This window comes from Oryzias melastigma, linkage group LG6 (assembly GCF_002922805.2).
Source record: "Oryzias melastigma strain HK-1 linkage group LG6, ASM292280v2, whole genome shotgun sequence".
Classification (NCBI taxonomy): domain Eukaryota; kingdom Metazoa; phylum Chordata; class Actinopteri; order Beloniformes; family Adrianichthyidae; genus Oryzias; species Oryzias melastigma.
Window position 1 is genome coordinate 19,742,105 of NC_050517.1, and position 16,365 is coordinate 19,758,469.

At 36.7% G+C, this 16,365-nt stretch overlaps 2 protein-coding genes across 2 annotated transcripts in view; one reads left to right on the forward strand and one right to left on the reverse strand.

Moving 5' to 3' along the window:
• st8sia2 (ST8 alpha-N-acetyl-neuraminide alpha-2,8-sialyltransferase 2) overlaps nucleotides 1–7,407 on the forward strand; it is a 13,800-nt gene extending 6,393 nt beyond the window's left edge. The window contains exons 5-6 of the mRNA XM_024281838.1: nucleotides 2,351–2,644; nucleotides 6,728–7,407. Of these exons, the coding sequence (XP_024137606.1) occupies nucleotides 2,351–2,644; nucleotides 6,728–7,007 (574 nt within the window). The 3' untranslated portion in view covers nucleotides 7,008–7,407. The remainder of the gene's footprint in view (nucleotides 1–2,350; nucleotides 2,645–6,727) is intronic.
• Nucleotides 7,408–8,582: 1,175 nt separating this feature from the next.
• Nucleotides 8,583–13,019, reverse strand: fam174b (family with sequence similarity 174 member B). The gene is made up of 3 exons (XM_024281839.2): nucleotides 12,390–13,019; nucleotides 12,041–12,172; nucleotides 8,583–11,110 (listed from the first exon to the last, which is right to left on the reverse strand). Exons 1-3 carry the CDS (start codon nucleotides 12,671–12,673, stop codon nucleotides 11,107–11,109), a joined length of 420 nt encoding a protein of 139 aa, XP_024137607.1. The 5' UTR covers nucleotides 12,674–13,019; the 3' UTR covers nucleotides 8,583–11,106.
• Between the last annotated feature and the right edge of the window lie 3,346 nt (nucleotides 13,020–16,365).

Sequence of the window (16,365 nt, forward strand, 5' to 3'; positions counted from 1 at the left end):
TCAAAGTAATTATGAAAAAGGAATCATTAAAGAAAAAACATCATATTATAAAAAGATTACCCAAACATTTAGTCCCTGATTTAACAGTTAAAACAGAAATGTCTTATTTTTCACGTACTTGTACTTTGATTAAATATCTTCAAAGGTGACCAAAGCTGGAGTATAAGAAAATATATTTTTATCTTCCACATTTTTTAAAAATCCCACTCCAACTATTTATTTTTTCTTTTACAAAAGTATTCTCAGTAGTCTTTTAATTATGATTAAATTAAAAAAAAAGTGTTGTTTTACAGGTCATAGTTTCTGCAGAGTGGCAGCAATTTGTTAGAAATTCCCCTCTGAGTCGTGGGCGAAGGCACTTGGTGTTCCCACCTCCCCTTCCCATCATCCCTTTGTTTACACACTCTGCCACTGACTTATAGTTCCTCACAACCCCAAACTAGCATTAATGGTGCAACAAAAATGGCGAGCAATATTGCCGCTTTTCAGTGATGATCGTCTATAAATAGTGCAGAACTGGGAGGTTGTGGCCCGCCAGCTTGATCTTCTATGTCACAAATGCAATTCTTTGCAAACTACATTTTTTCTTCTAATGATTGCCGATTTGAAGAAAGAAATATGCAGAAATGCAATTTTAAGCTTCATTTTCTTTATATATGTCCTCCATGACCAGAAAAATGCCACAATTAAAATGTTAAAAAACACAATTTTCACCAAAGTTGGTCTTAAGTTTTGGATTCTCTCATATTTTATGTTACATTTTATGACATATTTATTTGATTTTTCAGAATATTAGTGCAGTTATCAAGTTTGCAACCTTGCAGCTCCTTAACATATTCATATAAACACACCACATTTTAAAGATTGCCTCCTCTATTTAGGTTAAGTAAACGCAACAAATTTCATAACAAAACTCCCAAAGGTTAGTGCCACAATCTATTCCAATATGTTCAACCTATACGTACATGAATGAAACTTGATATACTTACAGCTTTAAAATATTTAAAATAGGTTTGCTTTCAGCAATCAGATGCAATTTATTTAAGGAATTGCAAGTCTAGTTTGTTTTATGCTTTTTACTCAAGTTGTACTTTTTATATATTAACTTATTCTATTTTATATTCTATTTTATATTTCAACTTTTTATCTACTACCTTTAGAGTAATTGTCTTACAACTTTCAGCTCTAAAAGAGCCATTCGAGTTGATTTCTTACTGACTACAACCCAGTAGGAGTCAAAAAGTCTTCCTTCACCCTTTAAAAAAATAAGACACTGATTTATATTTATGATATTGTTACTACTATGATAAATATAAGTGAACTGTTGTTCATTTTGCATGAATACAACACAAACTTTAAAAGAAGATAGCCTTTTTTTACTGTAGACAGAAGTTCCTTTCAAAATAAAAGATCACATAAGATCATCTCAATGCAGTAAAAGTAGTAGTAGTAAGTTAATGTTTGCAGTGATTAAATAAAAATAGTTATTTTCTCTGTTTTTGGTGCATCTCTGGCAGAAATGTAAATCTAAAAAACCCACATGAAATCCAAACTAATTAAGTGACTCCTGCCATATTTTTCAAACACACTTAAATTCCTTAATTTTTTCAAAAATAGAAAATTTCTTTATTAATCCGGTGCACCTTAATGCTGGTTTTGTTTAGGACAAGACGCACAAAAATGTGTCAAAATGTTGTAGTTCAACTAGTGATACGTACTGTCCTTCAACTGTTTGTAAATGAGTTCAAGTTTGAGTTAGTTTACTTTTTTTCCCCTTTACTACTTCCTCACTTATTACTTAATAGTAGAAACATTTTTATTTTTATTTTTCTTCAATAAAAGAGCCAAAATGGAGCTCTGGAGCTGCACATTCGGCCCAACTGGGCACACAAAGCAGGATATGGTGGACGGTACCTTTAGGAGACTATTTGCTTTAGTCTCTCTAATAATAATTTCTCTTTTATTTGTTTGCTTGTATTTTATTATGAGAGGTTTATCTTTGTTGCATGTGTGGGGAATGGTGTTTTTGTTGTTTTTTTGACAGCACCTTGAGCTGAATTTTTTGTGAAAGGTGGCATAGAATTAAAAATTAATTTGAATTTAATTTAAGGTCCTCTTATTGGTTTATAAATGCTACATGTTTTCCTTGAAACGACTTGCAGAAAACTTGATTCTGTGGCTCCTCGTGTCCTTTTTAGAAAGCTCTATTGTATACAGCGTCTGTCTGTCGAGCATCAGTTAGGTAATTACCAACAGCCCAGTGCACAAAGAGGCGCTGCAGGCTGTACTTTATTCAGCAACATGACTTTTCCATGTCCTTGCAAAAAGCCTGAATCAACTCTATTTTAAGGTGTAACCTGGCTCCGGTGGAGGAATACTCCCAGGACGTGGGACGGCAGACGAACCTGGTGACCATGAACCCGTCGGTGGTTCAGCGGGCCTTCCAGGACCTGGTCAGCGAGGAGTGGAAGCAACGCTTCCTGCGGCGCCTCCAGAGCCTAGGGGGCAGCGTGCTGTGGATCCCGGCCTTCATGGCCAAGGGGGGCGAAGAGCGCGTGGAGTGGGCTCTTCGCCTCATCCTGCGCCACGCCGTGGACGTGCGCACCGCCTTCCCGTCGCTGCGACTTCTCCACGCTGTCAGGGGGTAAGACGCAGCTGCTCAGGAGAACACCTGTGAGCAGCATAATCAAAAGGCAAACTCTCATCCACAGCCCAGACGGCTATTTTTAAACTCGGATCGCCACAGGCAAGGAGCGGGGAGAAAGTCACTCTGCCTTCCAACCGCCGAATTTAGGCCTGAAACATGTTTTCATAATCTATTTTATCTCTGATTTGTTCAGGTAATTTCCAAAATCAAACCTGACATTCAGAGGAAGATATCCTGCTGAGGAAATTAATTCATTGATTAATTAATGTGAGCGCCTGATTTGACTGTTTTCGGTCCAATTTATCAAAGTTGTCCTTCTTAAACTATTTTTATAGATTTATAATTCAGCTGTAATTATTAGGGGTGTAGGATAAAATTGATTCTGCGATTATATCACGGTACTTCATTTGGCGATACTCCATGATACCGTCATGGCAATATTTAATTAATTATGTATTAGCGTTCTTTAGCATTTTACTTTTGTTTTCCACTTGTTTTTTTCTAAAATAAATTGTTGTGGAAATCAGACACTGAGGATTGTTCCCTTCAAGAACAAATATTTCTTGATTTACCAAAATAAAAGCACCATGAATTTGCTTGGGTAAAAGCAACTTGTTTATGAGATACAGTGGGAGTGTTTAATGTTGTGATCATTAGATAAAAATTATTTGACTATTTTATTACAATGAATTAAATAAGGGGGTGCCAAAATATCGATATTTCGATATGTTTTGTGACATTTAGTCCTACAATTGATTCTCGGTGGGTTCTCACCAAGTCTCGATTTTTTATTTTCATTTGAAAAGGCTGTAAAACGTTATATTTTCCATCCTTTTAGAGATGTTCCTTCAGAGATGCATAGGGGGCGCGTTGAAAGACTGGCTCTCTTGAGCACCAATGTGCCTTGCAGCTACTTGAATTTATTATTTTTCTTCTGTTGTTTACAACAGTTTTGCACTAAGTAGTCGCACTGCTATAAAGTTTTTTTTCTAGTATATACTTAAAAAAATAGCGAAAAATTGTTCAGGTGCAGTTTTGGTATTTATCGCGATACAAATCGCATCCTGAGCGAGGCATTGCGATATGTATTGACTTTTGCCGATACACCTTTAGTAAATAGTAAATATAATTAATTTTAGTCATCTTTTTAAAGCCTTTTACTATGATGCCTAATTTTTAAGTACCATGCAAAGGCAAAGTCACTGCTCTTAACCAAACTGAATATTTTTCAGTTTAATTATTTCAAGTAAATACATTTAAAAATAAAATAAATAAAGAACCTATCAAAGCCCCTCCCCCTTTATGCAGCCAATGCTTTGTTTCTGCACCAAATCAACAGACCACATGCCTCCACCATATTACCATAAATTAACATGGCACATAAATTATAACCGACTCAGGTGGGAAGGTTTTTTTTGTTTGTTTTTCTTTTTATTCCTTTTGTGTCACAGCACAAAACACCAGGCAAATTCAATCTTGCGTGAATTTCACAATGTCAGCTCAAATCAACTGACAGATATCCAGCGTCGCTGCAGGAAAGTAAGACGGTAAATCGACTGTGGAGAGCGCGATCGCTCTGTTTATCCTGGTGAGAAGCGGCGGGATGCAGTCACCGTGACATTGCCAGGCAACCAGAAGAGATGCTGGATAAGAGAGCCGCTGCACCGACAGACCTCAATGTGTCTGTGTTATTTTCTGCAAGGACACATGAAGCCGTCTGTTTAATAGTCGGATGATGACTTCGGTTCTTATTAGGATGTTTGCTTCACTACAAAAATTGAATCTTAAGAAAGTACAAAGACCCTTTTTCTAAGAGAAATTCTCTTTTTTTCTTTCTTGCAAGAAAAATAATCTTATCAAGAAGTTTTTCAAAAGCAAGATAACCTTAGTTTGACATGATTATTTTCTTAAAATAAAAATTCTTGGTAAGATCATCTTGGTAGATTTTTTTTTATTTTCTATAAAGAAAATGTCCCTGTAGGGTAGGATTTGTTCTTTTCTTTTTTCTTTTTATTTTTCTTTGTTAACAGTGTGATTTACATTTACTGGCTTGAGAGCATGAAGCCAAAAACCACATTTTCTATGCTTTGCAATAATTTTGTACATTTGTCCAAAGAAAAAACATGTTTAACTGGTTCCTAATTTCAATGGTTTTTTGAGCCGTAAAAATCAAGATAACTATGAAACTATTTTTCATGATTGAAAAGTTTTAGACCTCCTATAAACTAACAAGATTTATGGCATCCACGAAACAAAAGACCCCTGAAGACCCCTCCACACCCACCTTTGAGTGTGAGCTTTAACAGCTCATTTACTGTGTGAAGCTCAGTGGTTAAATAAGACATCAAGCTCTTTTAGTACAGAATAAATTGTTAGAGGAATGCTACCTTGTAGTACAAAGAGCTTCATCCTATAGAAAATCCATGGAGAAGAACTGAAGGGTCACCAGGTCTTCCAACATCAGCAACTTTAAAGAGGCTGTACCATAAAAAAGCTGTTAAGTGAATTATACTGTTCATTTCTCACTATAAACGACCCCAAAACAGTATTTTGACCCTTTCGCACATTTCTGATTCCTCTAAAAACCTCCGCTCTGAGCACCAGCCCTTCACAACCCACAAAAATGAGTGGGTTCTCACAAGCTGATGTCATAAAGTGAGAATAGCCCCTTCCAGGAAGAATCTCCGCTGCCAGAACCGCCCCCCAGGCTAACTTAAACATCCAATTTCTCTGCAAAGCTAGTGGTGATCAGCAGCTAACTTCACCACTCAGCTAGCGATGCTCAACAGCTAGCTTTACCACTCAGCTAGCTCAGCCGCTAGTCCCGGCCATCGCTACTTTGGTTGTAGCAATGGCCAGGGCTACTAAAGTCAGACATATGGTACGTACATACAAAAAAATTCAGATGTTGTTTGTTTTTATGGGCAAAACGCAGATATGTTTCTGAGGCCGGCTTTAAGATAACATAATGAAATGGGCGGCATCCACAAGCTCTTTTAGCTAATTATCGAATGTTAATTGCTGTTTACATGCTACCTGCGCACAGGTTACAATGAATACTTGAGCAGCACATAGGGGAAGTAGACTTTTCATTTTTTTAACTTACGTGCATATTTTGTGACATTAGTGCCGCTCAAGTGAAAGGTGGCTGTTAGAAATGAGAACATTAGAGGATAGTTTGTTAGTGCGTCCTACAGACACTCAAAGACCAACAGCACCCACATCGGTCATGTGACTAGGCCATAACGTTGTCTCAAAGCACTACACAAAAGACAAGAACTATCAAATGCATTTATTATAATCTTAATAATCTGGTTTATTCTGGATATTTGTGTTGAAATGTGGTTTATTTGCCTTTTAGATGATAATTAGCCCTAAAACATGCTTCAGAGGGACTCGTCCAATGATGCAGTTTGTCTCAAAAGGCCAAGGATTTTAAAGACTGAGCTGCATTTTCTTTCTTTGCACACAAAGGTTTCTTGAATGAGCAATACAAAATTCAGCTGGGATGAACACTGCATTGTTTTGCTCCCACTCTAGTTTTTCTTTTTTTTTTTTCTTTCATCACGCTAGGAGTCTGAAAACCTGAGAATCAAAAGAATAATTTGAGGTTTGAGAGTTTTCTGATGATTACACAATGAATCTTGTTCGTTGTGTGCTTTTCTGATCGCTGTCACGTCTCCATTTGAATCGGTGAGTCAGCTTTACAGTAAGAAAAAGAAAACTCTGAAAATGACATTAATATTCTGTTTTTATTGTATTGTAGTTTGATGCTTTGAATGAAGATCAAGCAAAAGAGGCGAGGAATCCAAAGATGTTGGGTTTGTCAAGCAGGGGGGCTGGAACTGGAGCTGTTTTTGTGTTTTTAAACGACTGAATAAATCAAAAAGCTGCACCAGAATCCTATGATTGTGAATAAAACTGAAGCCAGGATCAACAGCTGTGTAAACTGAGCTGAAGCGTCTGGGTTAGCATCACACTCCTGTGGGAGGAAGGCAGATGTGTTGTTTAGTCACTTCAGCTTCCTTTGGTGGCTGCTTTTCTCTCATAATAAGCTCATTTTTTTATTCTTGTCTGCAGATACTGGCTGACCAATAACGTCCACATCAAGCGTCCGACCACAGGCCTCCTCATGTACACCATGGCGACCCGCTTCTGCGAGGAGATCCACCTCTACGGCTTCTGGCCCTTCCCAGTGGACCCGCACGGCAAAGCCGTCAAATACCACTACTACGACTCCCTGAAGTACGAGTACACCTCCAGCTCCAGCCCTCACACCATGCCCCTGGAGTTCAGGACTTTGAGCACGCTGCACAGACAGGGGGCGCTCCGGCTCCACACAGGGAGCTGCAGACCATAGCTGGATCTCCATGGAAACCAGCTTCAATGCGGTCACTGCTTGTCTTGTTAGGACTTTGTATTACTACTTCCTGGATTGACCCTGGAATAATTTAACTTTAAATAAATTCACGGCACCCTTTTTTTTTAAAATAATGTGCCGAGATTTAAAGATAAATAATAAATGCCACAGATTGCTATTACATTTTTCAACTATTTGTAACATGAGGCATTAAATAGCAGCAAACATGTAAACGAGTAAACTCTGCTAATAACAAAAATACATGCAGAGTGTGTGCAGTTTACAAAAAAATCTGAAGCTTTCTTTCTTTAAATGTCTGAGAACCCGGAGGGTTAACAAAATAAGAGCACTTCCTGTTTGGATGTAAACTCTGTTGGTTTCAAGTGGAGCACTGAATAATCAGAGAAAAAAAAAAAAAAACATCAGATCTTATAACAGATTGATGTTATTTTTCCTAGAATCCATTTGAATGTTTTGTGCTTTTGTATCATCTTTTTAAAAATATTAATAAGTGTTAAAATTATTTATTTGAAAACAAAAAACTGAGGATAAAGTTGGGATGCCTTAAAAATGAGAGGATCAGCTGTTCTCATGCGAATGTTGACAACACTCAACCTGAAGAGCTCCTTAAAGCGCCAGTTTATGCACTAGAAATGACAGCAGTGAAGCAAGATTGTACCCAACATCATAAAAATAGCTTTTTCAATAACGAATGAATGTATTTTATCAGCATTTTTGCAGTAAATTGGCCTAAAAATTTGTTTTAAAATAGTTTTCGGAGATTAGCTTGAAAAACAGAGAAAAAAAATGATACTTGTGTCGTGTCTCGGGGTCAGTATTAATATACGAGATAATGGTGGATTCCCTAGAAGAGGCTCTAATCGAAAAATTCCAGCGTTTAACAGTGGCCTCCTCACATGCTCCGACAAAAAAAAAAGGATGATCAAATTTATCGCGAATGCAGCAGATGGAGGGAAAAGCAAACAGACTCTCAACTGTTTTCATGATTGGCATTACTTGATCAAATCTGTGCACTCAAAACAGAACGTGGGGGCAAAAAGATGCCACTTATTTTTCCGTCACCCCCGAAAATAATGAAAGTTGTTCCTCAATCCACCAATCACAGAAACATTTGAAATATTTCAGCACTGCTGCAGCAAAAACAAAGTTGCATCTCATGCGTTCCCGGCCATGTGACTTTTTTATCCATGGAAGTGTTGTTTTGTCGGGATGCATCTGTTGACTTGCATGTTGGCCTCATTACTCCGCCAATTAGGAAAAGACATGAAAGTTGCGCAAATGACGTGAGCAGTCTGAGGCAATGAAAGGTTTTATTTGTGGCGGTCTGTCTGAGCTCGGCAAAAATAGAAACACTCTGCGGTCGGCGCTATTAAGTCGGTTAACCCCGAATCTGAAGTTTGCCGCCGTGCAGAATTCCTGAAATGAGGATTGTATTTTTTAACGAAAATCCTACTTTATGCATGTTTGTTTTGTCACCATGGGTACAACTTGAACAACTTTATATCTTTGTAAAGTATATAGTAAGTGTGCAGTTACGACATCCAAATGTGGATGTTTTTTTTTTTTTGTTATCTTTTTCCAAGCCTCTCCCTTTAAAAGACTTCAAAAGCAGTAAAGAAATGGAAACTAAGACGCCACAAGTGGGTCCACATCTGCTGGTTTATATGTTTCAACAGCCACAATGTTGAAATATTTTACTGTCTTTCTGTAGCAAATGACTCAAAGCCAATAAAATAAAAAAACTACATTTAGCATGTTTACATGAGGTGAATTTTTCCACAGGTTTAACAGCATTTAACACAACAAAAATAGGGACAAACTGAGCACAGAAAAACGAGAAATAGATCTTTTACACCAGGGGTCTGCAACCTGAGGCTCCGGAGCCCCATATGTCTCTTTTACCCTCCATTGTGGCTCTCAGGTTCAAGAAAATAAAAATATTTTTAATTTGAAACTTTAAGTAGGTGCATCAAGTGAAACGAAACAAAGTTAAACTTTTATTTTGAAAGGAAGTCTTTTGTTTTTTACTTTTTCTTCATGTTTTTTATTTATGATAAAAACACTATTTCATTAATATTTATCATAATACAAACAATAGCATTAATACAACGCAGTGTCTGCTTTTTCTAAGGGGTTAAAGTGAGACTTTGTGGCTCCACTGGGTTCAGAAATCAGCCTGAATGTCTCTAAGCATTTAAGGTTGCAGACCCCTGAGCTAGATCCTTTAAAAACAACAACTTTATCAGTTTTTTCCTTATTCATTTTAAATGTTCAGAGTTGTGGTTTAATCCTCTACTGATTTCTGTTAACAGTTATCATGCAATCAGTTAAAATAACAGCAAATCTGTTAAACTTGTACTAAACTTGCATAAGAAAAATACAAAAAAAGTGGCTTTTTTCAGCCGTTTATACACTTATTATATATTCTGTATGTTAAAAGACAATAAACGCATTTAGTCTTATGAAAATGTTTGTGTCTTTGATTTCAATTGTAGGGGAAAAGTGTTTTTGTCCTGAGCAGAACAGAATGAAGGTCATCCACTGCACTTATGGAGCACGTCCAGATACAGCCTGGAGTTCAAATTGAAGGTGACCTACAGGTGTTGTGCCAAGGTATGCTCCCCCTGTCAGAATGTGTGTCCCCGGTTCTCAGACATTGTTGATTTGTTTCGTAGCACTCATATTTTGTCCCAAAAAGTGTAAAATGAAAGTGGATAATTACGATATACTTTATTTTGAAGCTTTATTGTAAAATTTTGATTTTTTTTTTTCGTATATTCTATGTAAAATTACAACTTTTTCTGTTAAAAAGGGAAAAAAACTAAATTTGTTTGAATATTTTAGGATAGAAAACATGATTTATGAAAGTAACTTGGTTATGAAAGCATGTAACAACTGACAATTAGTAAACAGTTGTTGTTTACACAGCAAATTATTGGGGGGAACAGATTCTGGCGGGCTGGATCAGCAGCACCCCTCTCGTTTTATGTAGAATATGTGGTAAAAAAAAAAAAGAAAATACTCACAAAAGCCCCATAATTAAGTCTGTCATAATCAAATCAAAACAAAATGTAAGAGTTACAAAACAAATCAACGATATCTGAGACCGGGAACACACATTCTGGCAGGGGGAGCGTACCTTGTTACAACACCGGTCTGGATCTCCTCTGTTACTTTTTCTACACAAAAATGGATGAAAGAGATCAAATAAAATAGTAGTTTAATCATTTTTTGTCGAATACATCCTTGGATAGCCCCTGCTGCTCGCTCTTTTTTTAGGCTCCAACTACATGATGGTACATGTAACACAGTTAGCCATAAACAAGGGGGACTTTACATTCCCAGTATTACATTACACAAGATATACCAAATTTGTGGAACATTTTTAACTGAGAAATGTGACTCTGTTTTGCTCCCAAAACCAAAAACACGGGTTTGTGCTTGTTAGACCGCTGCAGATGTTTGGGCTGCAGCTGCTGCTGATGATGACGATGATGATATAGTTCAGTAGTAGGATAGGATTGCAATTGAATTCTCTCAAATTTACCACGCCTGATTACAGAAGACAGCATTCACATTCAGGGCACACATTAAATCCGTGTCATAAATACGTCCTGATGGTTTCTGCGATCTGAGTTCGACTCCAGAAGAAAGGTCAGCGAAGCTAGCAGCAAAGTAAGACTGAATCTGAGCATAGGATTACAAAAATATACATACTAACTCTAGGAATGCATTACAGCAACATGATTAATAATTTCTTCAACTCTTCCGTGTGCATTGATAAATTCTTATAATAAAAGAATATTGGCAGGCTTTGGCTTCTAATTGCTTTGACCTGTAAAAAAATATCATTTTGGTATGAATCCTTTAGATCTATACAGTCTCCAGTTCAAACACACAAAAAAAGCAGGTTTGATCACATGATAGGGGTGTCCGAGAACGGCAAACATCCGAACGGCGCCGTAAGTTTATCTAAAGCCGCGCTCAAGCAGCACGGCTCACTGATTAGGACACAAAAACACAGGAAACCTTCTGAACGGAGCAGGAGTTGCCATATTGTTGATGTCCGTCGCTGAATTCACCTGCAAATCAAAGGGGGGAAAAGTCAGTCAGTCAGTCAGGAGGCTATAGGGGCTTGTTTGCATGTGACCACATGACGAGAAGGAGGAAACGCGTTCCTCTGCCGTCCGACTTGAAGTCAGCAGGTAAACAGGACGGCATATTTTCCTTTGAGGAAGTGTCAAAGAACAATTGAAAGCACGGAAGGGTGACACCCAATGTCAACTAAAGGTTTGGAGTAAAACCGCTTCCTTAAAACAACAGCTTTCCTGAACTCCCCATTTGGAAAACTAGAGTTAGATCTTCTGTTCCAGAAAAGGAAGTGGGGATTATTTTCAAATTAAAAGAATAAGAGGCTTTCTTTAGAACAGCCTAAATGTTAACATCCATGTCTTTTCAGAAAGCTACACATAGCCAAATTTTAAATACTGTATTTTCCGGAGTATATGTCGCAGTTTGTTCCATAGTTTAGCCAGGGGTGCGACTTATACTCAGGAGCGGCTTATGACTTATACTCCGGAAAATACGGTAATTCGTGTTAAATAGCGTATCCTCTCCTGTCATAGTTCAGACTGCAGAAGGGTGGAATAAAAAGTCACGTTCTATGTGGATCTCGATTGGCCAGATTGAGACAAAATAAATAGATTTGAAAAAAATATTTGATAGTGTTTGGGGGCCGGGCCCAATGTGGAGGAGGGCCGGTTCCGGCCCACGGGCTGTAGTTTGGATTCCCTCAACTTTAGTACAAAACGGCTTCAACCTACTTTGCATACAAGCAGATTAAGTGAGGGGAGATAAAAGCTTTCAACAGCAGACACATTTACGGAGATGTTAAATAGTTTTCATTCCAGCTTACTAGACTTGTTATCAGCACTTTCCGAAACCCTCATTCTTCTTCTCCTTCCTCATTCTCTCTCAAAAGTGTTCTAAACTCGATTGAAAAAAGGACAAACCTGTATTTTACGTCAAACAGAGTTGAATCATCTTCATCCTCATTCTCCTCATTGAGGGGAGCCATCTCCACACGCTCAGCGGGTGTCGTTATTATGTCGTATTTTCGTGTTTTCCTGATTCGTCTGCCAGATCTGTGGGAAGGAGAACAAGGGAGAATTTTTTTTGTCTGAACAACAGGGTGACTATAGTAGCAACAGATGGTTGGACAAATGTTCCATTCAGCTTTAAATAAATCAAAAATAGTGACTTTGTGGATTTTTAGGCTTTCAGAATCAACTAATTCATCATTTTAACACCAAAACGTGTTTCATATTTGAAACTATTTGAATGCATATGGAAGCTTCCTACCTGATGACTTTGATGACCAGACATGTGATGAGAGCAGCTGTTAGCACGCAGATGAAAATGACTATATTTTTCAGAGTTGGAAGATGCGCCATCAGAGGTGAAAGGCGGAATCCCACATCAGCATCCGTGGAGTTCCCCCTCAGATGCTCCACGCTCTCGGTGGATGACGGTGAGGATGAGGATGTTGAGTTTATGTGCGTCGTAGATGAAGGGGTCAACGGTTCGCCATTGACCCTCCAGAGAGCCGCGGCGAGAAGAGTCAACGCCAGGTTGAAAGACACCATCGTGGTGCAGAAATGATGCCAACGTGAAACGAAGATGACAAAAAAAGGAGGAAGAATTGGCTCCTTGTGGTTTTCTCCCAGGTTGATGAAACGCAACAACAGCTGTCAGAATAAAAGTGTCAGATTCTGTTATTTACGAGGCAAAAACAACACGCGAATCTCCATTTCCCGCCTCGTTCAAGCGACTCTCTAACTCGTTCCTTGAAAAAATGTGTTTTCCTGAAGGTGAGCTGTACCAATCCCTTCCTGACTGCGCGTATGCTCGGGGATTATCCGCCTCCGGAAGAGCTCTGCGGGCTGGCCCCCTGTTCCTGGTGCTGAAGAGGAGACTTTAGCAGGACGCGTGCTGCGTTCAAGTCCGGCACGGACATCCCAAAACCGCAAAGGTACTACCACTGACAACAGGATGATGGCGACATGCCTTCACTTATTGTGCCATTAGGTTGGGCATAAAAATGACTAAAAAGAACATTTTTTTATTGAATTATTGCAGAGTTTACCATTTTTATCCTAAAATGCTCATATTTTAGAGTAAAATATTTATTTGGGAACAACAAGGGTCATTTTTAATTTCTTAAAAAACAATACAATTGTCAAATTATACAATAAACACAAACACATGGTAAATTGAATCAGTCTTTTAGATTAGCTTTTAGTTTTGAGGCAATTTTTCAAACACAACTGAAATTCAATAAAGTAAAATAACTCCAGAAAAATGACTGAAGAGATAAAATGTCTTCAATTTATTAGTCGTTTGGATAAAGTTGTGGCATGTCTATAACTGAAATAAAATGTTTCAGTTCGTTCAAATACACTATGACTTTATTTGCACACTATAAAATCTCCACTGTAAGCTACATAAATATCAATGTTTAAAACAAACATTCGAAACATTCAATTTAGTTCAGTTAAACAAGTACAAAAAGAGGCATTTGTGTGATTTTTTCTAATGTTCAAACAAGTATTTAGCATTTCATTGTGCATGTAAATATGATATTTACCATTGCAACAAAAATAAAAACAAATATATATATTTAAATTTCTGTGGAGTTAAAGTATTTCTGTTTTTGAAACTGTATTTCAGAATGTAGTCTACTTTAAAAAAGAAGGTATGTAACTTACAATTAATCTTTTTTCTTGAAATTAGTTTTTGGGAATTGTATTTTTTTTTCATTGTTGCAAGGATACAATAAAATCATAAAACAGTAAAATAAACACAAATTCCTTCTTTTACTTTAGCTTTTAGTCTCAGGGACATTGCTCACTCGACTACAATAACAAAAACAATCAAATAAATATATTGAGTCTTTTTGAAATTGGGTACCATTATCTCTCCATAAGTTTTTTTTTCTAAAAACAGTTGGTAAAAACAACAAAATGGTCAACTGGGCTTGGTTTTATTTCAGAGAGGCTCTCAAATCTGCTAAATTGACCAGCTAACAACTGTACTTTGATAAAAATCTACCTGAATGAATCAGAATCTACACAGGTTGCAGCAAGATAAGCTCATTCATAAGCATGTTCCAATTTTCCCCAAAAAATTTGCATAATTTTGTTTACTTCTTGAATGTTTTGCACAGAATTTGTTCACACAAAATTGACATTTTAGTCTGAACACTGATGACAAAAATGTGTGTTTACAACCTAGTTAAAAATGTCCATGAAAAACAGGCACTGCTAATAAATACATTCAATTTTCTTTTAGGTTACCTGCTGTTGTTACTTTTGAACACGTGTTTTCTGACAAAAGGTTCACTACATGTGGATTTACTTGAATCACAACCACCAGATGGCAGCACAAAATAAAAATGGATCAGACATATTTTCCTTCCACAGCAGTCTATCTCAGTAGCTACTGGGGAATCTGGAGCAGCATTAGATAGATAGGTATCAATATCTAGTAGATACTTACATACATAGATGGAGCAATTTATTATTAGATTAGCTTGTATTTCATTTAGAGGAGTTATATTCGATTATAGATTGAATTAGACAAATGTATACACTAAAGTGTTACAGTGTTTAATATAGGCTACCTTTATTTGATGTGCTTTGTTTAGTGAATAAATTATATTTTTTAAATTGCATTTGAAACAAAAAGAATGTAAACACTTAACTTAGCAAAAACTTCACAATGACACTATGACAAAAATTATTTTTAACAGTGCTATTTAACAAAAATAAATCAACTTCTTACATAAATTGCAGACATAGTAATGAATGTAACTCAAAGGAAAAAAAAAACATTTGCCATGATAAGCAGTCATTGGAAAACTCTACTAAGACCCACAACAGCAAATTTTGATGTCTATTAGGAGTTTAATGATTAAATTGAACAACAGTTTTATTCATATCATAATTTGTGGTTGACGATTTGATTCATGATTGATTGATTTTGAATGATCCAATTCATCGATTTAGGACATATTTAGTCAAAAATTGAAATCAGTGTGACTCAGATAAATACCTGCTGAACATTGCTTGTGAAGTTTTCCAGATTCCGTGTATTTCTTGCAAGATAATGAAGTGTAAATAAATTATGAATCCCAGCAAAGAAGTAAACAAGAATTAACAGCAAATCCATTCACATTTTAGTTTTATAAACTGTTGTTTTCTGTATCAAAATAATACAAACAGAACATTAGAACATTATAGCACTCTATGGTCACATGCTTGCGAAATTCAGTGTTTCCACACATTGATGGCTTGATCATTTTTGTGGCAATCATATTAGTGTGGCCCACTATGATGACCCATGGTTGTTTCAATGATATAGTAAAATAAACCTACCAGTCATGACACTTCATGTTATTGTGCTAAATGATTAGAACTGTTCACCCATGCTAAAATAAGTTTATTGCTTTCTGTAGACAGTTAAAGAGTATTTAAGATAATATTAATCAAAATTCCTAAACATTTTGTAATCTGTTTTCTCTTTTAATCTGAAAGTCCTACGGAGCTAAACTTTTAAACTCTGTTGTTAAAGGGTACAGTTTTATAATATGCTACCTTGTTTCATTGCTTTGTAATAAAACACCCATCCACACAAACTTCCTGTCTTCGTGTTGGGCTTGTCCTCAACACTAGTAACAAGGTTTACTACATTTCTAAGTGGGTCTGCTGTTGCTAGGGCCAGGTTCTTTTTAAAGAAATCTTCCACTGCAGTGCGCACGTGCGCTGATGTGTAAGAAGCTGATTGGCCAGTGGAGAGGGGAGGGTGTGGATTCCACACAGGCTCCATAGAAGGTCCGAAAGAGGCCTTGTTTGTTTTATAATTAAATTAATCCAATTTTTAGTTAGTAAAATAGACTAAAACTTTAGGAATTGTGTTGAAATCACACAATTACAGAATATAAATATACCTCATTGAAGTATGTATCAAAAAAGTTAAGTCTTAATATGTAAATATGAACAAAAACAAAAGAAAGCATAGAATAAGTTCAATTAAGTGATGCTCCACCATTTGTATCAGTGAGTGACATTGTGCTCTTTTATCACAGAGTTTTTGGTATTTGTACATGTTTTTGCTCACTGTTTGAATTTATTTTTTAAAACTTTCCTCAAATGTACAACATATAAGCAACAAATCTGTCTAATTTTGCTCCTACTTTCCTAAGTAATTGCGTTTCATTGAAATTATAGGGATTTTTTAACACGCAAACATGAACCAACATGTCGGGTTTGGCCCGTTT

What these genes read in the sequence shown, in the direction of transcription:
- fam174b (XM_024281839.2), bottom strand. Translation starts at nt 12,673, where the DNA reads ATGGTGTCTTTCAACCTGGCGTTGACTCTTCTCGCCGCGGCTCTCTGG. An exon ending in CTGGTCATCAAAGTCATCAG is followed by an intron (nt 12,173 to 12,389) that starts GTAGGAAGCTTC and finishes TCCTTCCCACAG; the next exon opens with ATCTGGCAGACGAATCAGGA.